The 19,967-nt window shown below is 38.2% G+C and overlaps 1 protein-coding gene across 2 annotated transcripts in view; it reads left to right on the top strand.

Annotated features, from left to right (window-relative positions):
- The window catches only part of PTPRR (protein tyrosine phosphatase receptor type R), a 228,625-nt gene that overhangs the window by 101,341 nt on the left and 107,317 nt on the right, over window positions 1–19,967 (top strand). For both annotated transcript variants that reach the window (XM_010988223.3, XM_031463125.2), the window contains exon 3: window positions 17,341–17,454. In XM_010988223.3, the coding sequence (XP_010986525.3) occupies window positions 17,341–17,454 (114 nt within the window). The remainder of the gene's footprint in view (window positions 1–17,340; window positions 17,455–19,967) is intronic.

Raw genomic sequence — 19,967 nt, 5'->3', positions numbered from 1 at the left:
TTGATGCTGTGTGAAGAAGGGATTGGAAAGGAACAAGAAAGGAAGCAGAGATGCTATAACAGTATCCCAATATGTAGATAATGGCAGTTTGAACCATCATCTCATATAGATACACATACATGATTATTAAGTGGCTGCTGCCTTAAGTTTGAATGCATTTTAACAACCTTGCATTTTCACCAGCCCCCCCCCACCTTTAATGTTTTTGCCACATTTTACATCTTTTGTGTATCTTTTAACTACTTTTGTGGATATAGATGATTTTACTACTTTTGTCTTTTTAACCTTCCTATTAGTTTTGTAAGTAGTTGACCTACTACCTTTACTGTGTATTTGCCTTTAGAGATGAGATTTTTTCCCTTCATCAGTTTCATACTTCTAGTTGTGGCCATTTCTTTTCCTCTTAAAGTCGTTCTTGTAACATTTCTTGTAAATTCAGTTTCATGGCGCTGAATTTTTTTTTTTTTGCTTTTGCTTGCCTGTCAAGCTCTTTATCTGTTCTTTAAATCTGAAGGACAACCTTGCCGGATAGCGTATTCTTGGTTGTAGGTTTTTCTCTATCATCATTTTAAGTATATCGTGCCACTCCCTTCTGAGAGAATTTACTAGTTACTCATCTCTTGCTGCTTTTAAGATTCTCTCTTTATCTTTAATTTCTGCCATGTTAATTACAATGTGTCGTGGTGTGACCTCTTTGGATTAATCTTGTTTTGGACTCTCTGTGCTTCCTGGACAGATCTGGATATCTGTTTCTTTTCCCAGGTTAGGGAACTTTTCAGCTACTATGTCTTCAAATATGTTCTCTTCCCTTTTATCTCTCTTTTCTCCTTCTAGGATCCCTATAATGTGAATGTTAGTATACATGCTGTTGTCCCACAGGTCTCTTAAATTGTCCACGTTGTTTTAACTCTTTTTTTCTTTTTTTCTGTTCGGCTTGAGTGATTTCCATTTTCTGTTCTGTTCCTTTATAGAATCTAGTCTACTGTGGATTCCTTCCAGTGTATTTTTTTTTCAGTTATTGTATTCTTCAGCTCTGTTTAGTTCTTCTCTATATTTTCTAACTCTTTGTTAGACTTCTCATTGTGTTCATCCATCCTTCTCCCAAGTTCATTGAACATCTTCATGACAATTACCTTGACCTCTTCCTCAGGTGGATTGCTTATCTGCACTTTACTTAGGTTTTCTTTTAGGGTTTTATCTTGTTCCTTCATTTGGAACATATTCCTCTATTGCCTCATCTTGCCTAATTTTCTGTTTCTATTTCTATGTATTGGGTAGACTGGTTACATGTTCTGAACTTGGATGAGGGGCCTTATGTAGGAGACATCCTGTGGGGCTTAGCAGTGCAGTTCCTTGTGGCCACCAGAACTATATGCTCTAGGGGTGCGCCCGTATGGGCTGTGTGGGCCCTTCTGTTGTGGCAGGGCAACTGCTGTGGGCACACTGGTATGTAAGACTGATCCTCAGCCTGGTTGATTGCCAGGCCTGTCTTTTGCAGAAGCCGCTGGCCTCTGATGGATGCAGCTTGTCACGGAGCCGCTGGCCTGGGTCCTGAAGCTGATGTCAAACTGCTGGTGGGCAGGGCTAGTTATTGTCATGGCTGGCTGCTGATGTCAACCCATGGTGGGTGAGGCAGGGACCTGGGTTGGCTGGCTGAGGGGCCCATGGTGTCCCAGAGCTGGTGTCCACCAGTTAGTGGGAGGGGCCAGGGTGCAAGGGGTCCCACAGCTGGTGCCAGCCTGCTAGTGGGTGAGCTGAGTCCTAGTGTGGCTGGCTGCAGAGCTCTGGAAGTCCTGGAGCTGGTGTCGACCTTCTATTTTTAGACCAAATATGTCACTAATAATAGTAATTACAACAATCATTTATCTGAAATCCCTCTGTGTTAAAGCATAATAGTGTGCATATGATGTAATGGGGAAAAATTATCAATTACAGAATCAGACCAACCTGTATTTGAATACTAGATTCATTATTTAGGCTTTGTTCAAATCACTTTAATTTCCCTATCAACTTTTTTTGTGTATATATATATAAATTTTTTTTATTGAACTATAGTTATTTTACAATGTTGTGTCAATTTCTGGTGTACAGCATAATGCTTCAATTTCCCCATTAAGTAAGAGATTGATGGGGAAATTGAAGATAATAAAAGATGATGATAATCTCTGCTGTCTAAGTGCTGGTGAAGGGTGAAATGAGACTGGTATCTGTAAAGTTGCTAGCGCAGAGTAAGACATTTTGGAGGAAATACTGGAACCTTTAGAAGAACTTTATCATGAAAATACCTTGTGAACATGTATTTTTTAAAAGGAAGAAAGAAAGAAAAAAAAATCCTTCATGCAACCCACCTTGTCTATAACCCATAGAGTTCTCATACTATAGTTTTGCTAAATGACTTTGAAAAATAAAATCCCCGTGAATTTCGATTCTAGTAAGCTGTCGAAACAGCAAGCACCTGGGGTATCTCTTGGGAAGGCACAGGCTGCTACAGTAGAGCTGGGATCAGCAGTGTCTCTAGAAATAGTACCAGGCAGTTGCCTCCAGGTGACTAAATGAGGCTTCTTCTCAGCACACGAGCTTAGAAAGCTTTATGATTAGTCCGACTTGCTACGGTGAGGAAATAGCACAAAGAAGAATACAAATGGAAGTCAAACTCATCACAACACCCACCCAGTTTCTAAACAGGTAAGAGAATCGTGGCATTAGCGGCATTAGGTTAAGAGGGTAAATATTGAGATTTATGCCTGCATCTGTTCATGTGTGCATATATGAGTCAGCAGAGAATCTTTGTGATATTTAGGGAAATAGCCTCAACATTTGAAATGGAAATAAAATGCTGTGCAATTACTCAATATCTCTGAATAGTAAAGCCTTGCCATCGTGAGAAGTTTCTCGTAAAATTTGTATCCTTCCTAAAGAGAATGGAATTACAAATACGCCCACTCAGACAGAACTGAAAATTTCCATAAAAGATATTGAGTGGAGCACCTATTTTCTTGGGTTTGTTTGGTGTAGTTCCCATACTGACACTGGGAGAAAGAAGCCCCTTTGGTTTATGATAACTAGAAAAGGAAAAGGAGGGGTTACAGTGGGCGGCGTCATTAGATCTAGACTTTTTTTTATCATATAGCATCTTGGGGGCCCTGCCTTTGCGTGCAGGCTTCACTAAAAGACTAGTCAGTATCTTCCATTGTAATCGGATGTGGGGGACCGGATGAATGGAAGTTGGTGACAAGAGACATGCCCTGTCTAATTCCCAGCTGGGGACCTCAGCTTTGTTGTTTTCTACCGGTAAACCAAGAACCTTATTATTAAAGCTGGGCCATCCTCATATGACTCTCATGAAAAATTATGTATGAATTCATTAGTTAATCTGTACAAAAAGTGCTATCCTTGGGTGAAAAGCCTCACTTATTTCACGTAAGTTTATTTCAAAAAATACGTATTGAGTTCCTACTGTGTTCTCGGCATTGTATGAAGTTCTGGGTGTACAAGGATTAAAAATAAGAATTCAGAGTTTTTAAAAATAGTCTAGTGCTTCTAGAGTTGATCCAAAGTTATGGATTATTCTAATTTTATCTATGGTCCATAATGATGAGTGACAGTGTCAAAAAACAGTGCCTCTGCTGTTTCCATCCATATTAATAATAAAATTGGATTAATTTCCTGTCTGATTCAATGTTGCAGAAAACAATCATCAAGATGACCCAAATATACCATTTGATTCAAGAAGTCAGTCTCCATTTGCCACAAAATATAGCACTGTCAGATTTTTTTAAAAGAATGCCTCTAATGTGAAATATGAGGAGATAATAATGCCAAATGTTGGCTTGGCAATCATTTCAAAGCAGGGTTTAGGGTTTAGCAGCAAGATTTTAAACTAAAGAGAAATCAAAGTTTTTAGTGATTTTCTTTTAATGCCTACCTAAGGAGGACTAACCTTTTAAATCTGTCATTTAATAGAAATTAAAGCCTTAAAGATGTGGCTTCTTAATTTTATGTACCAAAATATCTTCCTCTATAGCTTCCACAGCCTCAAATTTATCTTTTAAATTTCTGGCGTGAATTATTCAGTTGATAATTGATGCCGGATTGTGTTGTACGAAATTAGCCATTTCTATATTTAGATGTAACAAGTAAGAATAAAATATGTATCGTTTCCTTTGTCTTTCTGATCAATCTATGTACTTCTATCTAACAATCTAATAATTAGATCAGAGATACAGCAATCCCAATAAATACTATGACCCCAATCATGCCAAAAGAAAAAAAAAGAGTATTACTGGGAAGATTGAGAAGTAATAACAAGATGAAATTGGCACAGTCATGCTGTGCATTAAAGTTATGCTGCAGACAGCATCACTCAGAATCTTTATTTTCTAGAAATGAGATGGTTCTCGGGGTGCTAATCACTAAAATAACACATTGCGGAAAATTATGTGCTTATTATTTTGCCATCTCCTTCTGCAGATGGAAAAAAAACCCCACAAGAACATTGACTAAAACTTATTCCACGTTCTCTCTTTATTCATTTTTAGTTATGCAGAAAATTGTTAATTCCCACTGTGACAGAAAAATCAAGATTACCGAAATAAAATGAAAGGACACTAAATCACAGAGTTTTTATTTACATCCCCCAAAACACATGCCAATAAACCTCATTTGATTTTGCCATGTTTCTTGGAAAAATTGGGTAGTTCACCAGGAGAGTGAAAAGCAGAATCCTGTTACAGTCATTGAAGTGAAACATAAAATATTTCATGGAGAGAATGGAAATAAAAGTAAATTTATCATGTTCTCCCGTGGATGTTAGACTCCAAACCATCCTTTTGATCAGACTGATGTTTCAGAGCACGTGTGGTCTCCCTGCTGCCTCACAGCTCAAGCTGTTGATTGAATTAAGCACAAAAAAAGAAAAAGGGAACCATCCCCCTGCTTTACCCGCATCTGGGATGAAGCACCTGGTGGCCTGTGAGGGTTGATAATTTCTTCATTTTTTAAAGTAATTTTTGCTTGGTGGCTTGAGACAATATCACTTTCTGACAGCGAAGCAAAGTGCTGGAGGAGCTGAAGGATTACTATTTTTGACTTGGACCTCTATGATCAAGCATCCCTAAATGCCACTTAGAAGTCAGCTTGGTCTCAGTTCTTACTGGACCCAGCAGTCAGGTAGCTCCTCCATCCTTTCCTAGAAGCTGTGCGAGTGGAGTGGTCACGGCTGTGAGGCTTGGAACTGTGTCATCACGACGGGGCTGGAGTGTGGAAACCTGGATTTGTCTGACCTCGTTTTTTTCAGGCAGCGTTCGCCTGAGCCTTGGGCTTTTGTCCATAGAGTTTCTGCCTGGCCTCGATTCCAGCCATTTTCCACTCAGGCTTTTGGGTACTGTGTTCTGCCTCCAGCATGAGAGATGCTGCAGGGAAGAGAGGGGGAGTAGCAGCTCAGGGGAGGCTGAAAGCAAACACAGGAATAAGAATAATAACATTCAGTGCAAGATGGAAAACATAATTAGGGGAGATGAATGTGGAAATTTCTGTTGCCTTGAACGTATAATAATGAGACTTGAAAACTCTGCTAAAAGCAAATAACTTGCTATTACATTTGCTTACTGTACTCAGGATAATATGCTTGTGGATAAATCGTGATTTTTCTCCTGTCTGCAAAGAACTTTGCATTAAACCTCTATTTTCTTCTAGCTCATCCATAGATACTGTTTGTAACTTTCATTCAAATATTCTTATAAGTGGACACAGAATCACAAAGTATTGGAATGATAGTATCATAAAAGTACATAAAGTATTATTTTATAATTTATAGGTGCCTTATCTCCTCCATTGTATTTGTACTTGGAAAAGTCAGGACCATCACCATTTCATGATTTTTAAAAATAGCTCATTTTAAGGATGGGGGTTTACTTCAAATTATATAGAATTTAAAGTTTTCAGAACAATGTATGAAAGTTCTTAACTTAATTGCTAAATTATAGGAGTCTTTAAAGGCAAAAGAAAAGATTTTTTTTTCCCCCACAATAATGTTATTAGGGGATGTGAAAGGGAACACTAATTAAGTGGTAACATTAAAATAGAAAAGAGAGATAAATGAAAAACTAGGTTATAAAAAGCTTTTCGAATGAGTAGAATAAGGTCTTCTCACTAAACTTGACTCTGTTTCAATATTAATATTTAATTTGTAGTAGGAGAGAGAAAAAGAAAAGGGTGATGAATATGAATTGAATTCTGTATCTACAGGGCATCTTCCATACAATTCGGGATCTGGGTTCAATGTTCACACAGCCATAGTTAGAAAGGGTGGTGTGAGGCATCAATGGAAGCAGAGAGTCTGAAATCAAAGAACTCTTCTTAAAATGTGCTATTTTAACCTTAAACCTCCGATATATATATATATATATTCTTCCAAAAATTAGATCGCATTAGCAAAAGTCAGATTGTTTTGACCATTGCTTTCTCCTCTGACCTAGATTTCCTAATTGACTTTTGGCTAAAGCCCCTTGATAAGTATAACAATCAGTAAATGTGAGCCCTGGAAATCCCATCAGGCCACTTCTTAGTGTATTAATAGTATTGCTGTTCCAGGAAATAAGACCTTCATTTAATCAACACAGTTGCTACTCAGTTCCCTCTTGTACTGAATATCCAGAGGAGCAGGTCGTTTAACTGTTTTTAACATTGATGTGTAGTGCGTCCCTATCTGTAAGCAAAGTTTACAGAGCACTTTTTATCTGTCAGTTTCAACTGCTTTATGTCTGATAACGTATATGATCCTCAAAAAGCCCTGTGAAGGGGATACAGTTATCACCTCCATTTGACAGATAAAGAAACTGAGGCTCTGGGAGAGTTAATAATTTGACCAAGGACACTCAGCCCAGGATTAAATCCAAGTCTTTCCTACCCCCAACCCGTACTTTTAACTGTTACATTATACGTGGCGAAGTTTTATCTGGTATTTGCTTACATACCTGCAGCTTCCAAACACACAGTTATTTCAAGTCATGTCCAGTCTCTCTAGCTATTGGTAAACAGAGGAGGCAAAAGCTTTTAAATGTGTGAGCCCCTAATTCAAGAAGCTCCTGAATGTCTCCCTTGGTCACAAGATCTTTCCTTTCTAAGCGAGAAATGTCGATGCTTTTCTCACTCACTACCAAGATTCCCTGAGCTCCTTCAGGAATCATTTGAATTGATTTAGCTGGTCAGTTGCTTTAGCATCTCGTAAGTGCCACAGAGCCAAGGATGTAAGCAGCCCATGCAGCTGGCGTTGCAATTGTTTTCAAAATGTCTCGAAACAATTACTCTGACCAAAACTAGTATCATCATTTCATATGTTAAAATGGTGAGCTCATCACAGTGTAAGGATCTTAAAAAAGAAAGATTAAGTCCCCTGATGTACTATTGCTTTAGGATAAAGATCAAAGTTCTTACCACCTGGGGGAAAAAGATTTTTCTATCTATTTACCATCCTATTTTTCTCCTTAGTTCTCGGCAAAAGTTGGACCTGGCGTTCTGCCTGTTTTTTCAGTATACAGTCACTCCTTAACCCCCTAAAAGTCTCAACATACACTAATAACACCCTGATTTTAGTTTATGGATATCAAATTGTACTAACCCTTAGAAACTCATTAAATGACCCTTTGGGACAGAAGAAAGTCTGAGGAATTGCACATCATGCTCCCAGATTTCCACACAATGACCCTGCACTTGCAAAGACGTTCCAACGAGGACTCCATTGGCTTTCCAGTGGACAGTGGACCCCATTTTGAGAATCCCTACTTGACGGCCATCAATTATTTCTCATCAACCAACCCAGCAGCCTTTTTTTCTTGGTCTGTGTGTTTTCTTAACCTTCAGCAGCACATAGCAGCAATGACAAACCTCTCTCACAAACTCTACCCCGGACCCCACAACCCCCTATGCCTGATTTCCCTCTGACCTTTCTACCGCTGCAGATAGCCGTGCTGACATCAAGGCCAACCGACAAGAAAACGTTTTAGAGCCTTCTCTCCTTCCGGGGATCTGGGCGGCAGGGGGCAGTGTGATGTCTGACCCTGTGGTGCCATGCGTTGGTGTTTGAGGGGGACAGAGAAATAGCATCCTTCTTCTCCTGCCTGAGAAAGACAGAGGAGGCAGCCCTGTGGAGATGAATATATGTCTATAACCTTACTGCTGATGGCGCTGCTGGAGATGTCACTTAGGACCATGACAGCACACTTCTGTGACTGCCCCTCCTGCTTAGGCAAATTTACCCACCAGTCACAGGCACACTGGCCAACGGTGGCCTCACCTGAAAGGACACAGCCTTTACAATGTGCTTTACCGCTTGCAAAAAGAAGGCTAGATTATTGGTCCTTACCGCAAGCAGATCCCGAAAGGAAAGCCCAGAGCTACCCATGCCCCAATATCTCCTTCCAGATGCACCAACTATACAAGTCACACCCGCTCCCCTGGGGCGACTGAGGAGGGGACGAATCCTGGAATATTCCTGTGTTTCAGCTGCCACCACTTGGAATAAAACAGCAGGGTTGGGGAAGAAGTGTTTCCCCCTAACAGTATGGAAATAGAAAAGCCATAGAAATGTGATACCTCTATTACCACATTAAAATGGATAAATATTTGTATGATTACATGTTAGATATATATTGGTATATCTAACATATATATGTGTATTATATTCTATTAGCTAGGTATCAGGAAAAAACTAAAACTAAAAACACCACAGTCTTTTTTTCAGGGTGATGGGATAAACTGTTATGAATAATTATTTATTTCTTTTTCCTAATTCTTTGTATTTCCTAAATCTTCTATCATGAGCATGTTTAATTGTTATAATTAGAAAGATACATTTTCTTTTTAACTCACAGATATAGAAAACAAATTTATGGTTACCAGTGGGGGTAGGCAGGCATGGAGAGATAAATTGGGAGTTTGGGATTTGCAGATACTAACTACTATATAGAAAATAGATAAACAATCAGGTTCTGTTTTACAGCTGTTGAATACAACTGTATTCAATATCTTGAAATAGCCTATAATGAAAAAGAAAATGAAAAGAAATATATATAACTGAATCACTATACTGTACACCAAAGATTAACACAACATTGTAAACTGATCATTCTTCGATAAAAAAAAAATTTTAAGAAAGATGAACTTTAAAATTCTCAAATTAGTCACAAGAAATAAAATTAAATTAAAATTCTCAGATTAGTCACTGTATGTTTGAGGGCCATTTATAACCAATACAGCACACAACCCAGGAAACTTATCTTGATTTTGCCTGTTAGAAGCTAGTTTCAAAACGTTAAACTGATATTTAGTCGAAGTATCAGAGATACATTAATTACAAACCAAATATAATGATAATTGTGTAAAATCAGTTCTTGTGTGTTTTGAGTGGTTAGGCATTTCAGGTGAACTACTTAACCAAATACAACCTCCTCAAGAGATAATTTGGGTTTTGTAACCCTTTCTACCCCAACCGTGGAACTCAGATTCTTCCCATTATAATTTTTGATCCTTGAACAACGAACACGGGGGTTAGGTGAGCCGACCCCGCGTGCAGTGGTGAACCTGAGTATAACTTTGCAGCTGGCCCTCCACATCTGAGGGTCTGCATCCTTGGATTCCACCAATCCTTGGATTGTGTAGTTCTGTAGTATTTCAGTGAAAGAAATCTGTGGATAAGTGGGCCCATGCAGTTCCAACCCATGTTGTTCAAGGGTCAAATGTAGTAACTACACAGTGTTGAGGGTGATGACTGATGTATGCTTTCATTTCACTAAGATTTATTAAATACCTACCAAGTGTCAGGCACTCTTCCAGGCCCTGGGGATATAGCAGAGAACAAGACTGACCAGGTCCCACAACAGCGGAGCCCACATTTTAATAAAAGGGAGATAGACAATAAACAAAAAATAAACAAGAAGCTGTCAGATAGTGATAAACGCTATGAGGAAAATACAGCGGGGTGCTGTGACAGGGAACGGCCAGGCTGGGAAGGCCTCCCTGAGGAGATGGCATTTAAACTGAGAGTGTGAGGTCAGAAGGAGCCACCATACAGTGAGGGTGAACCACTCTCCAGTGGGCAGGCAGATGCCAAGGCCCTGAGGTAGAAATGAGCACAGCTTGTCTGAGTAACTGGAGAAGGAACGGAGTGGCTTGACAGAGAGATATGAGGTGAGGTTCAGAAGGAACAGGAGCCAGATGAAGTAGGGCCTTGTAAGCCATGGAATTGAATTAACTCTAAATATAATAGAAAGTCATTAGAGGATTTTGAGAGGGAAAGAGAAGCTGAACTCCTTGGGGAAAAAAAAAGATTTTAAAATGGATAGAGAAGACCTAGAAACTATGAATGAAAGTCTTGTCTGAAACAGTTAAGAGAGAGCATATCTTGTCTAGTGTATCACAAAAAGTTTGCCGGCAGAACTCAGAAGATGATTTTAAAAAAAACACACATATTAAAGAATCGAAATCACATTAGAAACAAAAGAATTAGATCAGATTCTACTGAAAACATATAAGGACATAGAGCAGGCCCGAGAAAAATTCAATTGAATAAAGAGTATACAAGTGGTAAGAGAAAATAAGTACATAAAATAAAGCAGTTAAAGAGAAAGAATATAAAATTACACAGTTAGTGTCTTTAAAGATGAGTCCAGAACATTTAGTAGAAAAAAAATCATCCAGATGTATAATAGGAGAAAATATTTCTGAAATAAGGAGTCTAGGATATGTAGACCTCATGGAGCATACTGTTTTGCAGGAAGTATCAACCCAAGGAAATATCCTGGTGAAGTTTTTTTTAACTTTAAAGATAAATTCTCCTGTGAGATTGCAGGCAGAAAAAGCAAGTTTTCTACAAGACAGGCTAGCCTCAGGCCAAGGTATTTTTCATAGCAACTTTCAATGCCAGAAGGCATTGGAATAATAGCAGAGTTTAAAGGCAAAAATAAAAATAAAGATTGAATCAAGACTTCAATATTCAGCCAACTTGTCATGTATTATTAAAGGCACCGTAAATACATTCTCAGACACATGACACCTCAGGAAATATAGCACTCGTGAACCCTGCTTGAAAGAAACTATTTGATAATGAAATCCAGCTAAATAAGAGATATGTCAAAATAAAGAGTTCAGGAACGGTGACACCCTTCTAAGAGAGAGCTGGTCACGATCATGACTGCTTGACTATGCAGCTAACACGACAGAACTTTAAAAATTATACTTCAGAATATCTTCACCAGGGTAAATAGTGCTAACACAACCCCGATGTTTTAGTGACTTGATGCAGTGAAAGTTAAACTCGTGTCACTGTTTATTAATGAGAAGTGTTGGGCGAGGCCTCTGCTTCCTACAGTCATTCGGACCTCAGGCATCTTCCTTTGTGTGGCTCCACCATTTTTAATACAGTCTTAGGGTCACCCTGGAACCATTCAGCTTGTAGACAGAGGGAAGAGAGAAAGAGAGGGTAGAGGAGACATCTTCATTCTTGACTGCCTCAGACTGAAAATATCACTTTACTTCCAGTTACATTAATTGGTGAGAACTATTACATGGCTCCACCAAGATATAAATGGGGCGAGGTTCCAGGAGGAGGCAATAGGTTTGGCGAGTAGTCTCTATTACAGAGAGTATAATACAAAAATTGTAAAACATAATAATATAATAATATTAAATATTATTAAATATAATATTTATAATATATTGTATTATATTATGTGCAATATTATATATTATATATATTATATGATGTATTACATATTATATGTTAATACTTTATATTATAATATAAATATAATATTAAATAATAATATAAAGATAATATAATTATAAAACTGGAAGATGATCATGAGAAATGGTGGAAAGAGATGTGTATTTTCTCATTTTTCATAGCAGCAGTTAATACTTCCTGATGTTTATAAATTAAGAAAAAAAGACTTGAATATATTATCATGTATTATTTAATATTATAAATATAGACACTGGAAGAAAAAAGAAAAATATAGAACCAAAAAAAAAAAAAGACCAGACCACTTAGCAAAAGACAGAAAACTGAGGAAGTATAAAAGCAAATTTTAAAAAGATAGCATAAAATAAAGTAACAAAACACATTTAGATCTGTTAAAATTATAAAAGTCAGCAGGATAAACTAAACTATTAAAAGTAAGAAATTACTAGATGAGAATCAAAATATGATATTTGATGACAGTATGTATTGTAAATACAGAAATAGATCTCAGATATATTAAGTGAAAAAAGCAAATTGTGGAACAATATATGTGGTTCCATCCTATTTGTATTTAAAAATAATAAACATGATGTGTAACATATATGGATTATTTTTACATACTATATGCATAGAAGATATTTGGAAGAATACGCAAGAAATAGCAATGATGTTTCTGAAGATTGGAATGAAAGGTTAGGAGAGGACATGCGTACTTTCACTTTTCACTGTATCTCTTTCTATACCTTAAATTTTATTGTGATAAGTACGAGTTTTTAATCATAAAAGTTTTTTTTTTCTTTTCAGTTTTATCAGGTAGAATTATCATAGTTTGACTGCACATATACATTATGCTGTATACTGCACTTTTTTTTAGTTTACATCTATGTACTGATCATTGTTTCTAAGAACAGATTAGAGCTTTAGCTTTTGAAACTTACATAATTATCAAAGGGATAAAGCCAACCACAAAATAAGAATCAACAGAATACAATAATCCAATCGTAAAGGACAGTCAAATGTGCTTATACATATTCAAGAAATCAGTCATCTAAGTTATAAGTAATAAATAGTTCATTTGTATTTTTATTATAAAAATTTAAACAAAGATAACTAAATTCCAACATAGAATACTCTTGAAGAGCTGAAAGATACAAGCAAAGGAAGGGGAAAGAGGAGTCATGGAAATCTGACAGAATGGTCTTTGAGCTGAGTCCCCAGGGAGAAGGAAGAAAGCCTAGCCAAGATCCCCGTATGTACTGATCCAGTGCAAAAAGGGCACGGCATGTTGAGGACACCTTGAGTACAGCTGGAGTATAATGTACATGGTGGACAGGGCTGGGACGTCACACTGGGAGGGCAGGGCAACTGCAGTGAACCAAGGACTTAGGACCTTTCATGAAAAAATGAGATTTCCTCAAAGTGTTTTAAGCAGAATTGTGACTTGATTGAGCTGGCATGTTGCGCAGATCCCTATGGTGTTTATATGAGGAATGAATTAGAGACGATAGGAGATTGGCAGCCCATGAAGATTCTATTCACACAGCCCAGATAGACATGATAGTGGTCTGAATGGAGATGGTAGAAATACAGATGAAGCAAAGATGGACTCAACATTCAAAGGATACTTAGAAGCTGGAATAGACAGAACTTGATCTCAGTGGATGTCATGAAGAGGGGGGCGGATAAAAGATAAGGTAAAAGAGTTGAGTCAATATGATTTCCAAATATGGTACTTCATTCTGTTATATGAAATATATAACTAGAAGTAAATTTGGTTGTGCATGAGGAGAGGGGAAAAGGTAAGTTCAATCTGGATGATATTGAGTTTGAAGTGTAAGTGGAACAGGCAGGTAGAGGGGAGTAGGTGGAGGACTCAGAGGAAGATGGAAACCTGAAATACGGAAATAAAAATCGTTAGTATGTAAGTAATAGTTGAAGACAGCACAGAGCCTCATAAGAAGGGATTGGGTGATGGTATAAAATGCCTCTGACAGGTCAGGGTTTTCTTCTTTGTTCAGAGGCATAAACAGAGAAACTTCTGCTTTCATTCTGGGGAATCACTTGACAATCCAACTACTGGCCAAAAAGGGGAGGCTCCTCTCCACGAATGAAGTTAGAGACCCCAGGTAGTGATGAGCACGTGTTCAAGTGAAAAATAGGTGAGTGGTCTCCTCCTGCCAGGTGGGTCCTGAAGGAAGCTGGGTTCATTGGTGGCTGTTGGGAGTTGAGACTGGATTTCTTTGAGGGGCTTGGAGGACCTCTGTTTGGCCTTCCAACCCCTAACGGGGCTACCAGGCGTGGGCCTGACTCTTACTGGGGTCGATCAGATGACAGACCAGGCTGCCTTATAACATCGAGAGGTAACTAACATTTAGAAACTTGATACCCCCCGCCCAGGCAAAATAATTCAACTGTCCTTTAACTATAAATAGCTAAAAGCCAATCACATACTTAACAATTTAAACGTAACGCTGGTGCCTAAATTCAAGTACTACATTTTAATCAATTTTCTCAAATTGATTTATATCTAAGGCTCACAGGCTTCAACTACATTAGTGGACTGTCTGGTAACCAAAGAAAGAAAATCATATTACAGTGGTATTTCTTTTATGGGGGAGGCAGCCCAGGCCCCAGAGAAAAGGAGTTGACTCGGGAATCTCTTTAGAAGGCAGAGTCCCAGTAAATTTAAATTCAGATGGAATTTGAAATCTTAGAATTTTAATGTTTAATTTTTTTCCTGTATGTTTATATATTTGGAACAGCAATAAAAATATTCAGTTGCTTTTGGATAATAACTATTTACATTATTTACTACCGCGAAGTGGCTTAGCATTTGCATTTGGAAAGAGCATTTTAATCTCTCTTAAAGTTAAAAACTTAAATCATTTGTATGTTAAATAATAGAAATGACCAAATGGGTTTAGAATTCAGATGGAAATATATCTCCAACGGTTGTATTGGTAACTTTGAAATTGTGACACTGTTCTTGCCATGGAAATTTATATTTTATCATAGTCGTTATGATCTCACCTAATAGAGACTAATAGGGAGGGAAGAAGATGTGCATTTCTAGCATCTGTCCAGGAGGAAGGAGGTAATAAATATTCTCTTACTATAGGAAGTCAGATTTATTTTATTTTCTCTGAAATAAAATTCTTATTTTGTCTAGAATCTTTTCTTTTTCTCCAGTTGCGCTCATATGTAAAGTCTGGCACATATTAGGTCCTCAAATACATATTTTTTGTACTGCATCACTGTTTGACAGGGAAATAGAAATACATGCTTGCTCTGTGGGATCAATTCAGCTTTTCACAGGCAAGCAGAGAACGGAAGCAAAAAATGTTTGACGTAATGAACCGGATGATGGCAGTTTTAAACTAATGATTTCAACTCACATCTACGTTTTAGTTAGAGAGTTTAGATTTCTGTTTCAAATGCACAGTTTTACCTCTTGGAAAGTTGCCATTTTGAGTGATTTTAAAGCTTGAGTTCCTGTTTCACTGCCATTTACCATTTCAGCCTGAGGAACCTAGACTTTCATACTGTTTCCACAGTTACAGGCTTCAAGTTAATCGTGGCCCTGGGAATTGAGTTCTCAAGTGTGTAGACAACCCCCTTGACTCTCGGTTCCCAGCGTAGACTGTTGGCTCCAAATCCTGCCCATGGGAATCCAGGGTTGTGCCCGCCTGCTCCCCCTGCCTGACAAACACTGCGGGAGCCAGAAGTCCGACGGTGGTTCCTCAGCAATGCTTGCAGGAAACCAAGGAGCCCATCTTTGGCTTTGCAAATGAAGGGGAATAAACAGCTTCCAATACAGCATCTCCTATCTACTGGAACTTTTCACAGCCTTGTAGAACTGAAAGGAAGCTATTGGATAAAAGAAAGCCTCGGTTTCTCAAACCAAGCTAACTGAGTTTTTCTAATCTCTTGGGGTTTCCATAAAGCATGTTTCTGTAAAACAAAAAGCATGCTTAAAAGTACAATGCTGTCTTTCTCATTACTGCCACTCATTTTCATATGCCATTCATCCTTCAAGGCTGAGCTCAAGTCTTACTTTCTGCATTAAAGTATCTTTTTATATATTGGAAACATTTCTAGACTATAGAAAAATACAGGAAATAATATACCAAACAATTGTGAACCATTAGATGGTTTTCATTAAATAAGAAAAATATTACTGATGGTGTTGATGTAGCTTTTCTACTGACCCTCAACATACATCTCGTTCCCCCTCCCCTGAAGCCAGTTGTACCTGATAGTTGGGGTGTTGAGTACAGCTTTCCAATGGTTCTTCCCTTTACTGGATCTCAGTTTTTTTTTGCAAGGAGTCCAGTTCCAGCTCCCTAACATGACAAACCTCTATGGCCACTGGCCCTACACAAGCATTAAAAGGTCCTAAGATGCGTAAGCAGTCTGAAGCTTCAGCTGGGTTTACCATTTTGAATGGGAACCACTACTCTTCTTTGACCTCCCCAACTCCCTCTGATTCCTGTAGCAATGAGCATTTGGTCCAGTTTCCAGTCACCTATTTTGTACTCAATTTTATTTATAGAGGATGTGTTATTTCCTAACAAAACTATAAATTCTTGAAGCAGTACCATCCTTTTACAGCAAACTAGGAGAAGGTCTTCAAAGAGTTCTTACATTTTAGTAGTTTACACCTATAAGCCAGTCTCTGTATCAGGGAAGTTTGTACATAGAAGTGTGCCTCACTTTACAGAACAGATCATGTTGCAGCCATCCAATAGTTCCTGATAACCGACTCTGGTCAAGTTGGTGAATTAAGCATTATAAAATAATAAAGAGATGCATAAAGGTTTGGTTTCCCCACCTTGCGAAGGATCTGTCTCAAGTTGATTATGATGCATTTTTGAAAATACATAGTTAACTAGTTCATGTTCTAAGTATAATGACAGCATCCTTAAATTAAGGATGTAGTGTTCATTTTGTTTGTATTTTAGGAATTTTTAAACATCTGATTGCCTTTTTTCCAAAACAACCTAAAAAATTAAGTGTTTGCCCAAGCAACTGAATAAGAATTGTTAACTGTAGACTCCATCATCAGCACCGTTGGCCTCTTTACCAGAGTTTGGAAATGTATTATTGCACCTCATTCGTTTGCCTTGCACTGGCAGCAAGTCACTGTATAGAGAAACTGCCAAGCCTGGTGTTATGGAACTTACGCAGCATCTTCCTCTCTGACTGTGTGTGAGCACAAATTAAATATGTCCTCCGGCTTGGGTTACTGAAATATACTTGGCCACATATTACACTCTGTCATCTGGTCTTAAACTAAAGTGAAAAAAAAACCAACATACACTTCAGTGAAATTCTTTATGAATTGATCATTCGTATATGTTCTTGATTATAATGAGACAAGTTCCATAGTTATACAATGTACCATCTTCTTCCCTAACACCATTTAAAATTTCACGTACAATGTCCCGATAATTTTATCTCCATTAAACATTCAGTAAAGCGCTGGGAGTGTGAATTTCTCAAAAGTCACAGAAATTGTTGTGGTCAGTCATCCATCATTAGGAAATGAATATCCTAAATCAAAGATTTACTATACTTTGATTTTTTTTTTTTTTATCTTCCAGACCCTGCAAATGGATGTAAACCAGCTGAACATAACCTTGCTCCGGATATTCCGCCAAGGAGTGGCGGCTGCTTTAGGACTCTTACCCCAGCAAGTGCACATCAATCGCCTCATTGTAAGATGCCTGCATTTCACATTCCCACAGCACAAGCCTTGATTTTTATTGAAGGGCTCAATAATAAAGAACAGTAATAGAGAACACCCATGTTATCGTTTTATGGCCCATGAGCCACATCTGGCGTACCACCTGCTTTGGTAAAGAAAGCTTTATTGGAACAAGCCACACCCATTTGTTTACATATAGTCTGTGGCTCCTTTCATGCTACCACGGCAGAGTTGAGTAGCTGCATCAGATTGTTTCGCTAAATTGAAAGCTAAAATATTTGCTATCTGGCCCAATAGAGAAAAAGTCCGTCAACCTTCTTATAGTTCAAGACTAGGCATCCTGATAAGTAGGAATAGAGGGGCCCAATATACTTGTCTCACCAACCTGCCACTACTCCCAAAATATTCTCCCTGAGAGGGAAGACTTCCATTTTAGTTCAGGTGCTGTCTCCAGACAGCATCTTTTAAAACCGCTTCCAGCATATCAGGACGAAGGATGGTGGATGCACAGGCAGAGGATACTGAAAAAAGAAGAAAGGAGAACCAGTCCTTAAGACTGCAGCCCAAATGGAATGCAAGCATAGTGCTGAAAGGTCGATGGGTATCTGTGGTGGGCGTGGGGTAAACCCACAGGATATTTTGTATAAGGCCCACCTTTAACTGTTTGTCAATCACCCACATCCTTTCTCTTCCCGCTTTCCTCAGTGTTTGAGGACCTTGATGTCATCCAAGCACAGGGAATTCAAGTAAGGATTTCACATTCTCCTTGCCTTAAATTCTTATGCTCTCCTGCTTGGGCTCAGCTTTCTACTGCATCCAACCTGCATTTCCAGCTACGGAGAAGGATTTGCTGTTTAATTTTGGTTTAGAGTTTCTGTTCCTTTTCATTTTTCTGTATGTGGAAGGTGAATTGTTTCCGTCCCCATAATAACTTTTATTCTGTGAGCCACCTGTTTTCTGGGACTAAATAAGCTTAAGAAAACAGAGTTTTAAACTCAGTAGCATAGAAGAAGAAAAACAGTGGGGAGGGTAGAACTCAGTGGGAGAGCGCCAGCTTAGCATGCACGAGGTCCTGGGTTCAATCCGCAGTACTTCCGTTTAAAAATAAATAATAAATAAATAAACAAACCTAATTACCTCCCCCCCAAAAGGAAGTTAAAAAAAAAAAAAGAAAAAAAGAAAATCAGCATTTCCCAATATCCTGGGAGTGAAATTGATTTTTTATATCCAGCACGTATCTTGCTCAAGTGAGAAGACATAGGTCTTGTCGATGTCTTAGATCTAGATTTAGACTTTTTATATATACTCAGGTATCTAAGATGCACTTTTATGTGTATAGATTTAATGAGCATAATAGCTCTTTGAAGGGATAACAGAGGGATTTGCCACGCCCAGGAAGAGGTATGCATATCCTCGGAGAATGTTAGCATTTACGCGCGTCTACTTCTAAGAATAATTATTATACTAGTTTAAGTTATAAAGATACATGGGACAGCAGAGTATGGTGATTAAGAGCATGTGCTTTGGAGACAGACACAGAACTATGGTCCATTTCCAGCTTGACTGTGTCGCAGCTGTGTGACCTAAGGCAAGCTGCTTACGGTCCTTCAGTTACAAAATGAAATAGCTCTAATTCCTCTGCCCTGGAGGTATTTCGAGCATTAAATGAGATAACAGATTCAAGGTACATGGGAGCAGGACAAGCATAGAATAACTGCTCTAGCCTCACTATTATTGTTATTAGGTCATAAACTATTTAAATGATTATGAACACCTTCCACATCAATATGTGATGTTTAGTCGTTGTTGGTTGTTCGCTGCAAACACGGAAACGTTTTTTTCTGGACTGTTAGAAGTACACTCCTAGAACGGTGCTCTGTCCTATACTTGGCTGAATTTCTGATAAAAAGTTGCATTGCATTAAGAGAAACTGTTTCTAGCAGGAGAGAATTCCATGTATCAAAGAAAAAAAAGACTAATAATTCCCTTTTATAAGTGTTTTGTGTAAATTGTAAAAGATGGACAGTTGCGATCTATCCATGGCAGTGTCATTTTTGTGTGGTGTTTGTTTTGTTGTGTGTATGTGGTATCAGCCATTTACGGTAAGAAAGTCTGTCTCCGTTTCAGCTAAGGACGGAATACTAATAGGAAAGTAACATGATCTCATTGCATGACATGTGCATTCCGACCAAAGACTAGATCTTAGAAGTGTGGCATATCTGCGGTGAAAAACAGGATCAGGGAAGCAACTTCAAAGCTAGCATCACCTTCCTTAGTCCAGCCTTCACTTTAATTCAATTTACTAGAAAAATAGTGGGGTGGTAATGTCTAATCATTGTCTTGTTCTATCAGCACATCTTGTTTTATTTAATTCGTTTGATTTAAAAATGCTTCTTTAAACACAATTACTCAGGGAACATCTGAACACTATCTTTCAAAAATTACAACACAGAATGCAAAATAAATCAGCATCCAGTGAAATATGAAATTACAAACCTTGAGGTGTCAACTAACTGGATGAAG

Source organism: Camelus dromedarius, chromosome 11 (genome assembly GCF_036321535.1).
Source record: "Camelus dromedarius isolate mCamDro1 chromosome 11, mCamDro1.pat, whole genome shotgun sequence".
Classification (NCBI taxonomy): Eukaryota; Metazoa; Chordata; class Mammalia; order Artiodactyla; family Camelidae; genus Camelus; species Camelus dromedarius.
This window is presented reverse-complemented; position numbering and strand designations above follow the sequence as displayed.